Genomic DNA, 13,200 nt, shown 5'->3' with positions numbered 1-13,200 from the left:
TTAAAAAATAAAAAAAATGAACTTACACCACCCTTTTGAAAGATTTACAAAGAGCCCACCAAGGATCAAGTCTCGTTGAGTGCAAGGCTCTCAACATTTAAAAGGGATGAGGCCGGGACCGTGCCTCGGGGAAATTTGGCGGAATGGATACCCCTCAATCCTTAATTCTTCAACAAAGAAACTAGGAGAAAAAATTGAATCTCCAATTAAAAAAAGTTCTGTTTCTTGAAAGTTCCCATTTCATTAAAAACCTAATTTTTAGAAGATATTTCGAATGTATTGACTGCTTGTCTTTTTCAAGTGAAAACTTTTCCAATTGCGACAGCATACGTAATCATATATAAAACCCCTTCTAAACTGCGTGGAAATCAAACCCTGAATGCGGAGGCAAAGCAAAGCAAACCGCGCGGTTTGCGTGGTGAAAGAAAACTCTGGGCAGCCTACAGGAGTTTCGAATTTGAGCATTGTAATAGGGATGGAGGTGCGGAGATCGAAACCCGTGAGCGGCCAAAACTGTACAGTGACATCATAAGGATATCTTGCCGTAAAGGGTGGACCAGGCGCATGAATTTATTACAGCCATGTGGCCATAAGCCGTATGAAGGGAGTCAAAGTATGTAAGGACCACTGAAAATGGCAGCGGGAGCTGCAGAGAGACGAGCATGGTGATATATATTAGATCGTAATTTGTAGCCCATTCGCACCGGCTGCGTCACGAATTATGGGACCCCTTTACCTTTGCCCCAAAAAAGCCTACGAAAACAGGGGAGGAGAAAAATATAATTCGTCGGAAAACGTGTCCAAAGTAGGCTTGTCCTCTTTTAGCTTTTGTTCTTTCTTCTCTGTTCGGATGCTCGCTAAGCTGAGCATTAGTTGTTTTTTAAAGTTGTAATTATTTTAGGGTTTTATTTTTAGCTCGGTTTGTATGCGGTCAGTGTCGGACGCGACTTTCCAAGCAATGGCGGCTATGGCTATGTGAAATGGATGGATGTCATTATAGTAAAGGCAATACTTCTATTTTATCTTCGTTGCAGAATTTTTATTTATTTTAATCCTGGCTTTTGCCGCCTCTCAGTGACAGAGACATACTACATCTGTAAATTTTTCTCCTTTCTGCTCCTGGTTAAGCTTCCTCTGAGAGCTGATCAGGAAACAGCGTTTTTGTGCTTGTGATCTTTGATTTCTGTTGCGGATCGGCTGGATTTGATGCCCGCAGCTTATTTCGAAGCGGATTCTTCGTTTTAGGACGGCGTTTTGGTAGGTATGAAGGCGCCCTTACACAGAAGGTTGTGTAGCGGTCGATTTATCGCGTTTATTTAGCTCGTACGGCTCTGGTTGGACGAATTGTGAGAAATCGTCAAGTTGTTTAACTTCTGTTAGTATTTGCTAAACTTAGCTTGGTTTCTGCTGTTTATATAAGATCTGCTCAGGGGTTTGATGGTGAAATATCTGTAATTTTTGATTAAATACCTGGAAATTTGAGGTTCTTTGCCGAACATTTGCTTGAGTCTGAATATTTGTAAAGTTGATGTTATTCGCTTAGCTTTTGCGTCAATCAGAAGTATTTGCAAATTTGATTTATGATGAATTTTATCGTTTTGCGTACTGGTTACTGCTGGAAAGCTGTAACGGAAGGTTAATCTTCGGGAAATGCTCTCGCTGCCTTTATTTTTTCCAATTTTAGAGTCATCCGCGTTCTTGTGAAAGTTTGTAAAGGAGAAATTTTCTGTCGTGTAGACATTTCGCCGCGAGTTTCAAGATTTCATTTCTTCACATTTGAAGTGCGATTTTCTCTGGTTTCAGCGATTTTGGAAGCATCTGTAAACTTTTCGAGGCAATTTTGAACAAGCGGCAAGAAAAGCTGTTTGGATACATAGTATTTCGAGGAAAATCGAAATGTCTGGTAAATGTTGCGCAGATACTTCTTTGCGGCCTTTTTCTACTTCGTATAGTATGGGCCATTGCATTTGGACAGTCTTCTACTCACGATAAATGCTTGTTTTAGTCTTTAAAGGTTTTCTACCATATTACTCTCACACATGCCCTAGATTTGCTGTGTTTTCTTTTGCTTCCCGTAAATGCTGTAGCTTGCAAATACAGGCGCCTTGACTTAGGCTTCTCTAAATATGGAATCTTTTCTCGTGAGAACTCCTGAAATAAAAACTCCCTCTACACGAATACTTGTGCTTTCAGTAAAAATGTGCCAAGAAAGGTTATCTCTGTGTTTTCAGAATTTCAAATGCAAGTTTGCCTTTTTGTAGATCTCCACGGCTTCCAAGCACAGCCTATTTAAATGTTTTCATAGCAATTATTCTTGTCGTCCTTGCAAACTCGTAATCTTTTGACATTACAGCGCGAATGCGTACAAGATTCTTGTAAGTCTCCACAATCAGCCGCTGTAGCGAGATTGTTAGCCGGTTATTGCGTGAAGAAATTTTCTGGTACGCTCATTTATAGTCGTATAGTAATGATTTCTCGAAATAGAATAGATCCCTTAAAGCCAAGGGTATTTATACCTTGGTCTAATGGCGTGAATTAGGAGCTTCACGAAAGAGTTGGGATTTATAGGTAGTTAATAGGCGCAGCTCGATCTTCTTCATAAGCTTGTCTATGATGAACGATACGAATTTTTTTTCCTTGGACAAGTTTGTAGTCTCGTCGCGAACAATTTTCTGGCACGCTTATTTGTAGTCGTATAGTAATAATTTCTCGAAATAGAACAGATCCCTTAAAGCCAAGAGTATTTATACTTGGTCTATTGGCGTGAATTAGGAGCTTCACCAGAGAGTTGGGATTTATAGGTAGTTAATAGGTGCAGCTCGATCTTCTTCACAAGCTTGTCTATGATGAATGGCACATATTTTTTTCCTTCAAAAAGTTTGTAGCCTCGTCAAGAACAAATTTTTTCCAACAGGTTAACATACCGAGCCAGGCATAAGACATATCCCCAAAGCCACAGTACAACCCTAGCTTTAATAATATTCTCAATCTGCTTGCAATATGTTCGATTCATTCATGGAAGACAGCATAAAAATTATATATTTTTCTTACAGCCTTTTCAGGCCGTGCGTATAGCGTTGCAGCATACGACTAAGGTTATTCGTAATCGACATCTCAAACCATAGAAACGACCGAGGTTACTGGTAATCGACATCTCAAACCATAGAAACGACAAAGGTTACACGTAATCGACATCTAAACCCATAGAATTGCTTGACATTGAAGCTTTTCTTAGATACATATGTACTTACAACACAAGATGTATTTTTTGAAGGCTTATGTTTTCGGAGAAAAAGATTTTGCCTAAATAATGCGATGAGGATTTTCATTGAAGCTTTTTTTCACTGATTTCATTAGGATCTAGAATGCAAAAAAAAAAAAAAACCGTTCTGGTCTTACCATTAATTACTTCTAAATGGGCTATTTGTGGTTGATATTAGATTTCAAGGAGCGATATTGTGAACGTTTCTTCAAATTGTGATTGCTTTGTTCATTTACGAAGTAAGGGTATGAATGAATGTGGCTGCAATTGATTTGGATTATAAGATAATTAGGCCATTTTTTGTTTCTAGTGTTTCAAGTCAAGAGGTTCTGTATATTTCTTTTTTCCTTTGGCGTTTTGCGATTTTAATCTTTGGCCATTTTTTGTGTGAAAGCAGAATGATATTGCACGGGATCCTATGGACAACATCGCATGAATATTCATCTGGTGCAAACTTTTAAGTGGCTTAATGGACGGATCAAAAGATTGCGTTGAAAGCGATCAGAACAATGGTTTCTTTACTGATATAGCAATCAACTAGCAGTTATGAATGCCTATCACTGCCTTGAAGTTAAAAATTTGTCATGGGTGCAATAGAATAGGAACAAGCTAAAACTTTTTTCAGGGGTACCTGAGTTTGGTCTCATGTCTGAAGGATTTGAAGCAGCATGTATGGATTCTACGATACTAGAGCATTCTTTTATAAGAATGAACCAGCTGAGATCTCAAGCTCACGCTGCGCGTCAAAGTGGGCATGAAAAGTTGCGAGTTCAAAACAGCCCTTCGTCTCCACAGATTGGGTCACAATCTGACACTTCTGGATATTCAAATTATATTCTACATCAAGCGCCAATAACAGCCACAGCATCGCAGCAGCAAGCAAAGAACTGTGAATCTTCCAGACAAGGATATCAGGGAGGCCATTCTGAGATATCAATGTACGACGGCAACATGATATCAGCAGAGATGTTTAATTTTCCAACAGAGGCAGAACTACTGGGTGTGCCGTCGAAGGGTACAATGGTATTGCAACAGGCGCAGACCGCTTCTGGTGATGATGGTTCTGATCGACCATCTCTACCATATGCAATCTTTGGACACCACCCAAGTTCGAATCTTTCTGCTATCAAAGCAAATGTAGGAACCCCCAATTTAGGGAGCAATTGGAAGGGTATGAATGCACATTCAAACAATGAATGGCCTGTGAAGCACATGCAAGGCATATCCAACGCAGTATATGGTGGACAAAATTCAATTGCAACAACAATTTTTGGTGGGTTGCAGTCTGGGATAATCAAAGAGAGCAGCATAAGCACGTCTTCTAACATACATGGGGATGCAATGCAGCTCTATTTGATGAATCCAGGATATGCTGCCTACCCAGAGACAACGACATCAGGATCAATGCAACACTCCTCCAATGAAATTGCCAACCAGGGTGCTGAGAATCAGAAACATCTGGTACAAGTTCCAGTTCCGCCCAATTTTCCTCCCTTTCAACAGACCGCTTTACCTCTGGTTGCAGAAGTGGGTACTTCTTCTCAGGGGCTTTGTATTTCCCAAATCCCCTCTAATCTCAGAGAAGCTGGGCAGTGGGCAAATGGAGGAAACGAGCTTGTTCTTCTCCCAACCTACGGTAACATTCAAAACGGCAGCCAATATATGTCGCCGAGATATAGCAGTGCGCTGAGCTGGGGGAATAGACAAGGTGGGTCTCTTCAATGGAATCAGGAGCATTCCTTTGATGAAAGTAAAACCGGAGAGGATTTCCGTGCTGAGCAGCTATCCATGGCAAGGGATAGATCGGGCCAAGGGCTTTCCTTATCACTATCATCTCATCATCCGTCGTTGCAACAATTGGACGCCATGGCAGGTCACCGCCCAAATGTGTTGCAGGTTGCTACTGCCACGGACGTAAAGGCTAAATCAGAAGAGCTTCTCGGCAATCACGGTGCAAATGGTACCACAGGTGCTGTTCCGGGGTATGTTTCTTCTTATTCGAGGGATGAGAATATTGCCGGGAAAGGATATGTAGCTGGAGGTTCAACCATGGAACTGCACATGAATGTGGGTAATATGGGTCCATTTGGAGGATATGCCACTGTTTTGAAAAACTCAAAGTACCTTAAGCCTGCACAAGAGTTGTTGGACGAGTTCTGTAACGTAGGAAGAGGACTTAAATCAAACAATATTCTCAAACAGAAAAGTTCTTCTAGATCCGAGGATTGGGTCGACAGAAATTTGGTAGCTGGTTCCAATGCTGTCGATAATAATAATGGCTTGAAAAGCGAAATTGGTGGTAAAATTGTGAACTCATGCACGGCAGCAGCCACATCATCATCTACCTATGCTTCTGTAGAGACACCCAATGAAAGTGCAATTGGGCATACACCATATTCGGGCGATAGGTTTGAAATTCAAAGGAGGAAAACGAAGCTTTCATCGATGCTCGAAGAGGTGAGTAGGATAAATTTTCACGAGCGATCCGTTGTGAATTTTTTTATCGTTATATTTTCTTAAAGTTTTAGTCTTAAACCAAATTGTCCCAAGGGGTATCGATTTAACCAGAGAAAATTTGTTGGGCCATGAAAGTCTTAAAACTGTTCGTTTAGGAGGATAGAACAGCATGGGGCGTTTAAGGCCAACTAAAGCAGGAATTTGAGTTTAATGAAATTTTGGAAGGGTGTTTCGTTAGGCACAATGTAAATCTTTGCAAGCTTAATAATCTGAATTTGGTATATATAAAAACTATAAAGTAGAATATTTAGTAAAAGAAACGATGTGAGAGGAATCTAGTTAGATATCAGAGATTTTTAAGTGATATTTATATGCATTTCTTTCTAACCACATATGAATATCTTATGCCCTTTTCCATTTGATTCTAAAAATGAAATTAATTAAACAAATAGTTGCTCTAAACAAGCAGAACCCTAGCCAAGTTTGCTGAGTTTTTAACTTGTTCTTTAGCTATGCAATTGTATCTCAATAGTGTATGAAGACCAGAAACATCAGTACGTTCGTTCGTTATAATGTCTAAACTGTTTAAGGTAATTAAATATCAAACCTACGGGATATTAAAGCTTAAGTTTTTTCAGCACTCCATGCTTTATTATTGTACAGAAGATGCACGCATCTGATTATTGTGAATCAAGTATAAATGTTATGTGAAAACATGAGTACAGTAAACATGATATTGAACCCTTACCTAAAGAAAGAAAAATTAAAAGCTTTTTTCAAAAATATCTGAGACCTCAAAAGACTGACGGTGGGTTTGTCTCCATATACACCTCTTTGATTAGTGGCATTTTACACCAAGGGATTATTATCATATATCATATTTAAATGCAGAAGTTACCTATGTTTCTTAATTGAGCATTAGTTCTCTCAAAGAAGAAAGGAACCTGCTTTTCCCTCTGCCAGAAACATCTCAAGGTTCCTTAATGATAAGCTGCTTGCCAAAAAGTATCATGGAAATCAATTTCATGTAGTTTTATATTACTTGACACGGTCAGTGTTTATGTCTGACCATAAGCTAACACACACTTCAAGGTCCCTTAGTGATAAGTTGCTTTCCAAAATTTACCATAGAAATCAAGTTTATATGGTTAAGCTTGCTTCATGTATGCCTAACCACTAGCTAAAACACACCTCAAGGACCCTCAATGATAAGCTGCATGCCAAAATCTACCAGAGAAATCAATATCATGTGGATTTAGTTTGCTTGTTATTATCAATCGGTGTCTATGCCTTTATGCCTCACCACAGGCTAACACGCTGGTCCAAAAGAACTAGATTGTAGTTTGTTTTATGTCAATAAACCCCTATGGATGGCTTGAGCAAGTGGAAGTTTCTCACTATACTATCCTGGGCATGTGCTCAAACTCTAATAAAATCAGAATCCTACTGTTTTGACAATCATTTGAAGAAAATGATGAAATATATATTCGGTAATTTGTCGATGGAAGGAGAAAACCAGCATATTTTTAATGGAAAACTTGAAGCTATTTGGTTCCTCGATCTTCAAGAAGTTACTTCGTATATAGTTGTAAAATGACATTTTCAATGTGTTGTTAGAAGATTAAATATGCTGTCGAATAAATTTAACGTTATTTAACATTTATTAATAATTTAGTATTTTTTACATAAAATTGTCCAATTTTTATCCCATTTCATGAGAAGGCACATTTAATATGCGAGCTTCATAAATTATCATTATTACAGGTAGTTGAATGAATAAAAGTACGCTTTGGGTAACATCCACAAAATTGCTTAACACAAATACCACTTACTGGCGTCGAGAAAAAAGCCGATATTAGTGAGGTGTTGATGTTTTTCTATAGACTATATTGATTGTAATTGAATTAGAATGCAAAACGTTTTGACAAAGATGACCTGAACGTGTTCAAAATCAATGAATTGAGTAATCTGGTCGTAAAATTTGATCGGTCCTTCAAGAAACTGACGACGGTTTTTTCTGCCAACCAAAATGCTTTTGTGGAAAATGGTAGCATACTGAAATCGTGGTGCTTTTCACATTACTTCTTTAACGTGTGTTTGGATAATCAAAGTGAGGGAAATGGTTAGGCATTTTCATATAAGCATGGGAATTAGTTTTAGAAATTAGCAATGTTAGTGCGCACGAGATCAATCATTATTGGAATTTTTAGAGAAAACGGTCGTCTTAGTTTACGTGAATTTTAGAATTCTGGTCTCCCGCTTCCAAATGCTCTTGGAACTGCGTGCGAGCCATGATCAATAACCAACAGTAATGATCAATTACTTTTGTTTGAAAGCTTTGAAATCTGTATATTAATTATCGGGTATGGTTATCGAAAAGCTAAATATCCCCAGTTTGGGTCCGAACAATGATAGAACTTACAAATTCAACGTCTTTGCGTAAGAGGTGATTCCTTAGAGCAGTAATTTTCTTTAACCATGGTATTGTGGACTGGCAAGAGGCGTGAGAACAAGAAATTGTAAGTTGGTAATGCGATCGAGAGACGGCACTAGATCAGCTGTACGATTCCATTACCACGTGTAAAGACTAAGTTTGAGCAACGGTGGTGCGATTTGTGGGTCATTCCCATACGTAAGGAGTATGTATTCACAATACGTGTGTCAGAAACCTTACTCTGATACTACCGCTGGTGTTTTTGATGTTCTTCTCCACCACGTAATGCATTGATTTGCAAGAATCGATTAGTTGCTTTGTCAGAATCGATCACTTGTTTTGCAATTGCGGATAGACGTGTTCGGGGCTTTTCTTATTCTGTGACAATCACTGGTTTTCTTGGAACCCTTGATATTCTCTTTATATGAGGACAGTGTTCTTGATAACTCATGAATAAGGATCGGTAATGGTCCTTTTGCATCTACTGTAATATTCATATATAGTTTATAACACGAAAGAGTGTCGAGTAAGTTCTGTCGAGCTTACATTGTTTGTTCTTTTTAAATAACTAGAGTTGGTTAGACGGTATTTATATGCAGTTTTCATCCTCAACTGATAATTTCATCCAAAGTAGAAGAAACATCAGTAATTCGCGCGCAGTTTTGAGAACTTATCAGGAATTGGATTAAATATAATGAAAATTAAAAAATATATTACTTTAACTGCTAGATACGAGAAAGCACTGAAATTACTATTTAACAATTGAGAATTTCTGATGTATGATTAAATATTTTGATGAATATTTTTTTAATAAATCGGCCAGTTCGAGGAAAGTTTTAGCAAATAGTGAATTCATTCAAAGATGGGGTTAATGCAAATTTAAACGTGGTGTGCGTGGAGAGTAATTTTAATCCTTTTTACGTTAGATTTTTTTTTTTTTTTTTTTTTTTTGGTTTCCAAGTTTGGAGAAATTTCAAACAGAAAAGCTAATTTATCTTGTACAAAAGGTTGGACTCCTGCGGTTCTAATGTTTTTGGGATGTAAAGTTTTTCTAGTTTCAAACTTTCGAGGAATTTGCATTGAAATCACCATGTAAATTTACAGGTCCACCGGCGATATAGGCAGTATTGCGAACAGATGCATATGGTGAAGGCATCGTTTGAATCTATTGCAGGTATGGGGTCAGCTACTCCATACACTAAATTAGCTTTGAAGGCCATGTCAAGACACTTCAGATGTTTAAGAGACGCAATCAGTAACCAGCTTAGAGCCGCAAAAAAAGCATTAGGTGAGGACTGCACTGGACCTGGTACAAGTAGAGGAGAAACTCCAAGATTAAGATTTCTTGATCAAAGTCTTAGACAACAGCGAGCAGTACAGCATTTGGGAATGCTTGAACAACATGCTTGGCGGCCACAACGAGGACTTCCAGAGCGTTCGGTGTCTGTGCTTCGTGCATGGCTATTTGAGCATTTCTTACACCCGTAAGTTTTCAGTCTCTGGCTTTTGCACATCTTTGGTTTACTGCCTCTTTAAGTAACACAAGCACTTTGGCTGTGCACATCTTTGATCTAGTGTTTGGGGTTATGGCACCACTATAATTCAGTTTTTTCACCAAGTAAGGTAGAGTAGCTTATGTTATACCTCAATTTAAGTTTGCTTTCAATGTTTGCTTGCTTATCACTATTTGTGTTTGCCCAACAATGAGATTTGTGAATAATCATCAATCTCGATGTCTATACTGATTAAGACTGGATTAGAAGGCGTTTACCTATAAACATCAATCCCAGTTATCACGCCATAAGTTTTGGCAAAAAATTTGCATCCTTATTACATGTGAATGTTTATTAAATTCAAGCACAACAGGGAGAATGGTAATAATATTTTAAAAAACGCCATTCCGATTTGTGGGCAATAAATACTGGGCAAGTCACCAACATGGACAAAGGACTTAGTATTTCATCCATCTACGAGTAGACTGGGTAAGCATTTTCCCACAGTCTCAAATTTGTGCGGTGCAGCAGTTAGAATATAGTAGCTTCTTATCACAGAATGTAGAATATAGTAGCTTCTTATCACAGAATGTAGTAGCTTCTTATCATGTTATTGTGGTATACACCCAGCCCCCTGCTCGGATTTGTCCATGGACATCAATCTCGATGTTTGCACCCAGTGCAATTAGAATTTGTGTGCCATGTCCCAACAATCTCAATCTCAAATTTGTAATTAATTGTAACCGTGTGGTTATTTTATATATATTTCCAATTTGTGGGCGATAAATACTGGGTAAGTCCCCACCATGGACAAAGGACTTAGTATTTCATCCATCTAGGAATAGACTGGGTAAGCATTTTCCTACAACCTCAAATTTGTGCAGTGCAGCAATTAGAATATAGTAGCTTATTATCATGTTATTGTGGTATACACCCAGGCCCAATTCTCGGATTTGTCCATGGACATCAATCTCGATGTTTGCACCCAGTGCAATTAGAATTTGTGTGCCATGTACCAACAATTTCAATCTCAAATTTGTTATTAATTGTAACCGTATGGTTATATATATATATATTCTAAACAATTTCAATCTCAAATTTGTTATTAATTGTAACCGTATGGTTATATATATATATTCTAACCCAGTCCGTTGGATAGGTGCAACTGAACATAGATATTAATCCTTGATTTACTTATTAGAAAAAGACAAGTCTTTTTAATCTGATTTACTGATTAGAAAAAGAGAAATATTTTTAATCTGCTGGAAAGATTTTTAGTTTCAGTAATCTATAGTAGAATTCAATAGGTAAGAAGGCTCTCGCTGATTTTGTGAGGTACATTAGCAGTTTATTGATGTTAACATAGCCTAGACTTTTAAAGTCAGCAATTTATGAAAACAAGGCCTTGAAAACTCTTAAAAAATGTAATCTGTGTGCTCTGTCCTGCAGGTATCCTACAGATTCAGATAAGCATATGTTGGCTAGACAAACCGGTCTTTCAAGAAGTCAGGTATTTATATATGCATTGTATATCATTAGGCACTACTTGAAGTTTTACCAGCGTTTAATGTTATTCAAACTTTAGAAGAGAACATGCTAAAGATTACCAGTTGGAATAATTAATCAGTAAAATTTTTGACACTTCTTGTTTCAGGTTTCAAATTGGTTTATAAATGCCAGAGTTAGGCTATGGAAGCCAATGGTAGAAGATATGTATCTACAGGAATTAAAGGAGTCATCTGACGTGAATGCCACTACCGGAAAGAGAAAAGAAAATGAGTCGAGGAATAAAACTGAAAGTTCACTGGGAGATGAAAAGAACATGAACAAACATGGAAAGATGATGTTGGATGGTGGGGTGTCATCTGATAAGCAATCTGCTTCTGAATGTGAAGGTTCCAAAGTTGATCATGGTTCCAAAGTTGATCATGGTGGAAGCACCTCGCAGACTGGTCAGGAAAGTAGTGGTACAGCCCTGAGCATACCTCTAGAATCACAGTTTCGTTCGGGAGATAAAGTTGATGGCACAAGAGAAGTAGATATGGCCGTGAATACAAAGAGAATTAATGTTGGGTCCCTATCTTCTGTAAATGCAGGACCAACCATTGGGGTTGACAGAAAACTGCTTGATGAAACACATGGGTGCATTAATTTTGAACAAGGCATGAAGAGATTTAGACCTGATTTGGATGGCAACAGGTTTCAAGGATATGATAATACAGTTAATTTTACTTACAGCCATGAATCTGCTGGAATGGGTGGCAGGTATTCCCATGAAGATTTGACTCCTAGACAGATAGGAAGCCATGCAGGTGTGTCTCTAACCTTAGGTCTGCGTCACAGTGGAGGCCAAGAAAAGTACAACAATGGCCTTTATTTATCTAGAGATGATTCTGCGCCGGACACTAATCACCATTTTAATATACACCACCACGGTAATGATCAAGGCTATGGAAATCATGGCTTTGATACCCAGAACATTCAGTTCAGAAAACATGTGGAAAGTCAGCTCTTGCACGATTTTGTGGGTTAGTAAAATTTCACCCAGTTATTGTTATTATTGCAGAAAATCAGATCAGAAAGAGATTTGACTACCTTATTGATCCTGACATTCCCGCACACTTCAAATCATGTCTAACAGGTGAGAGTCGTGCCTTGTAAATATTATTATCCTTTCAAAATGAGGCTAGCTTCAACTATTTGAATTGTGCCCGAAGTGGGTCACTGACATTAGAATGTCTACGATGATGATTGGGGCTGATAATTTATTAAAAATAGCAGCAACACTTGCACTACATAGTCCATGGTGGGGGTAGCAAAATAGTAACGAAAGTTGCACTTGTTCTTACAAGGTAAGAAATTTGTTCTTCTTAGGGGTTTATAGGTCAAACAAATTGATGCTTATTGTCTAAGATCTAGTCATCACAGGTAGTCTACTTGTCCTAGAAACAGATGAGATTTAAGATTACTGCGATGAGATTTAAGATTACTGCAATCAACAGTAATCTTGATATATGCATGCACAAGATCTGCGGTGGATGAAGGGTAACTTTCATTCTTTTATCTTATTAATATATAGTTCTACCAAATACAAGACAAGGCTGTATTTTAATATTGTAAATCTTATAACCTTGCCAATTGAGCAATGGGCACTGTACACTAATGATTGGTCAGGTGATGCAAACAAGCTGCTTTGCTGCGTCTCTGCAATATTCCTCAATATTCCTCATGAGTATTAGTTCTTAAGTTTGTATGGATAAGATTAGTTCTTTAGTTTGCTATATTTGTTTGAATCATTGAGAGCGCTTGATTCCCAATGTTTATTGCAGATATTATTAAGCACATACATGGAGGTGAAGACATCCATGCATGATGCATCAATCATTGCTTGTAAGATTCTAGCTTCATATTCTACATATCTCCAGCATTCGGGTCCCCTTGGGGGGGGGGTTGGTTCGTGCATGATATGATTACTGATTTTTTCTTTTAAAATGCTCTCGTCTATGATATATGACTCGACTTTTCATTTCTTTTCCTTTTTTTAATCTTTTCCC

General features: G+C 38.0%; 1 protein-coding gene across 10 annotated transcripts; it reads left to right on the top strand.

The window, feature by feature from the left end:
- The first annotated feature begins 375 nt into the window (after nucleotides 1-375).
- LOC149544691 (uncharacterized) lies at nucleotides 376-12,866 on the top strand. 10 transcript variants are annotated; one of them, XM_089795263.1, is made up of 7 exons: nucleotides 376-805; nucleotides 3,441-3,501; nucleotides 3,660-5,719; nucleotides 9,258-9,637; nucleotides 11,096-11,156; nucleotides 11,301-12,174; nucleotides 12,288-12,866. In XM_089795263.1, the coding sequence occupies exons 3-7, from the start codon at nucleotides 3,908-3,910 to the stop codon at nucleotides 12,305-12,307; spliced, it is 3,147 nt and encodes a 1,048-aa protein (XP_089651389.1). In that variant the 5' UTR covers nucleotides 376-805; nucleotides 3,441-3,501; nucleotides 3,660-3,907; the 3' UTR covers nucleotides 12,308-12,866. The 10 variants fall into 10 exon arrangements, with proteins under 10 accessions (XP_089651389.1, XP_089651386.1, XP_089651380.1 ...); XM_089795258.1 differs by lacking the exon at nucleotides 376-805 and adding an exon at nucleotides 1,008-1,375 and having other exon boundaries at nucleotides 3,441-3,507; XM_089795261.1 differs by lacking the exon at nucleotides 376-805 and adding an exon at nucleotides 1,034-1,261.
- The last annotated feature ends 334 nt before the right edge of the window (nucleotides 12,867-13,200 follow it).

The sequence above is a fragment of the Cupressus sempervirens genome, chromosome 8 (assembly GCF_028749045.1).
Source record: "Cupressus sempervirens isolate cs-2001-9-10 chromosome 8, ASM2874904v1, whole genome shotgun sequence".
Lineage (NCBI taxonomy): Eukaryota > Viridiplantae > Streptophyta > Pinopsida > Cupressales > Cupressaceae > Cupressus > Cupressus sempervirens.
Note: the sequence above shows the minus strand (reverse complement) of the source record. Positions and strands in the feature narration are given on the sequence as shown.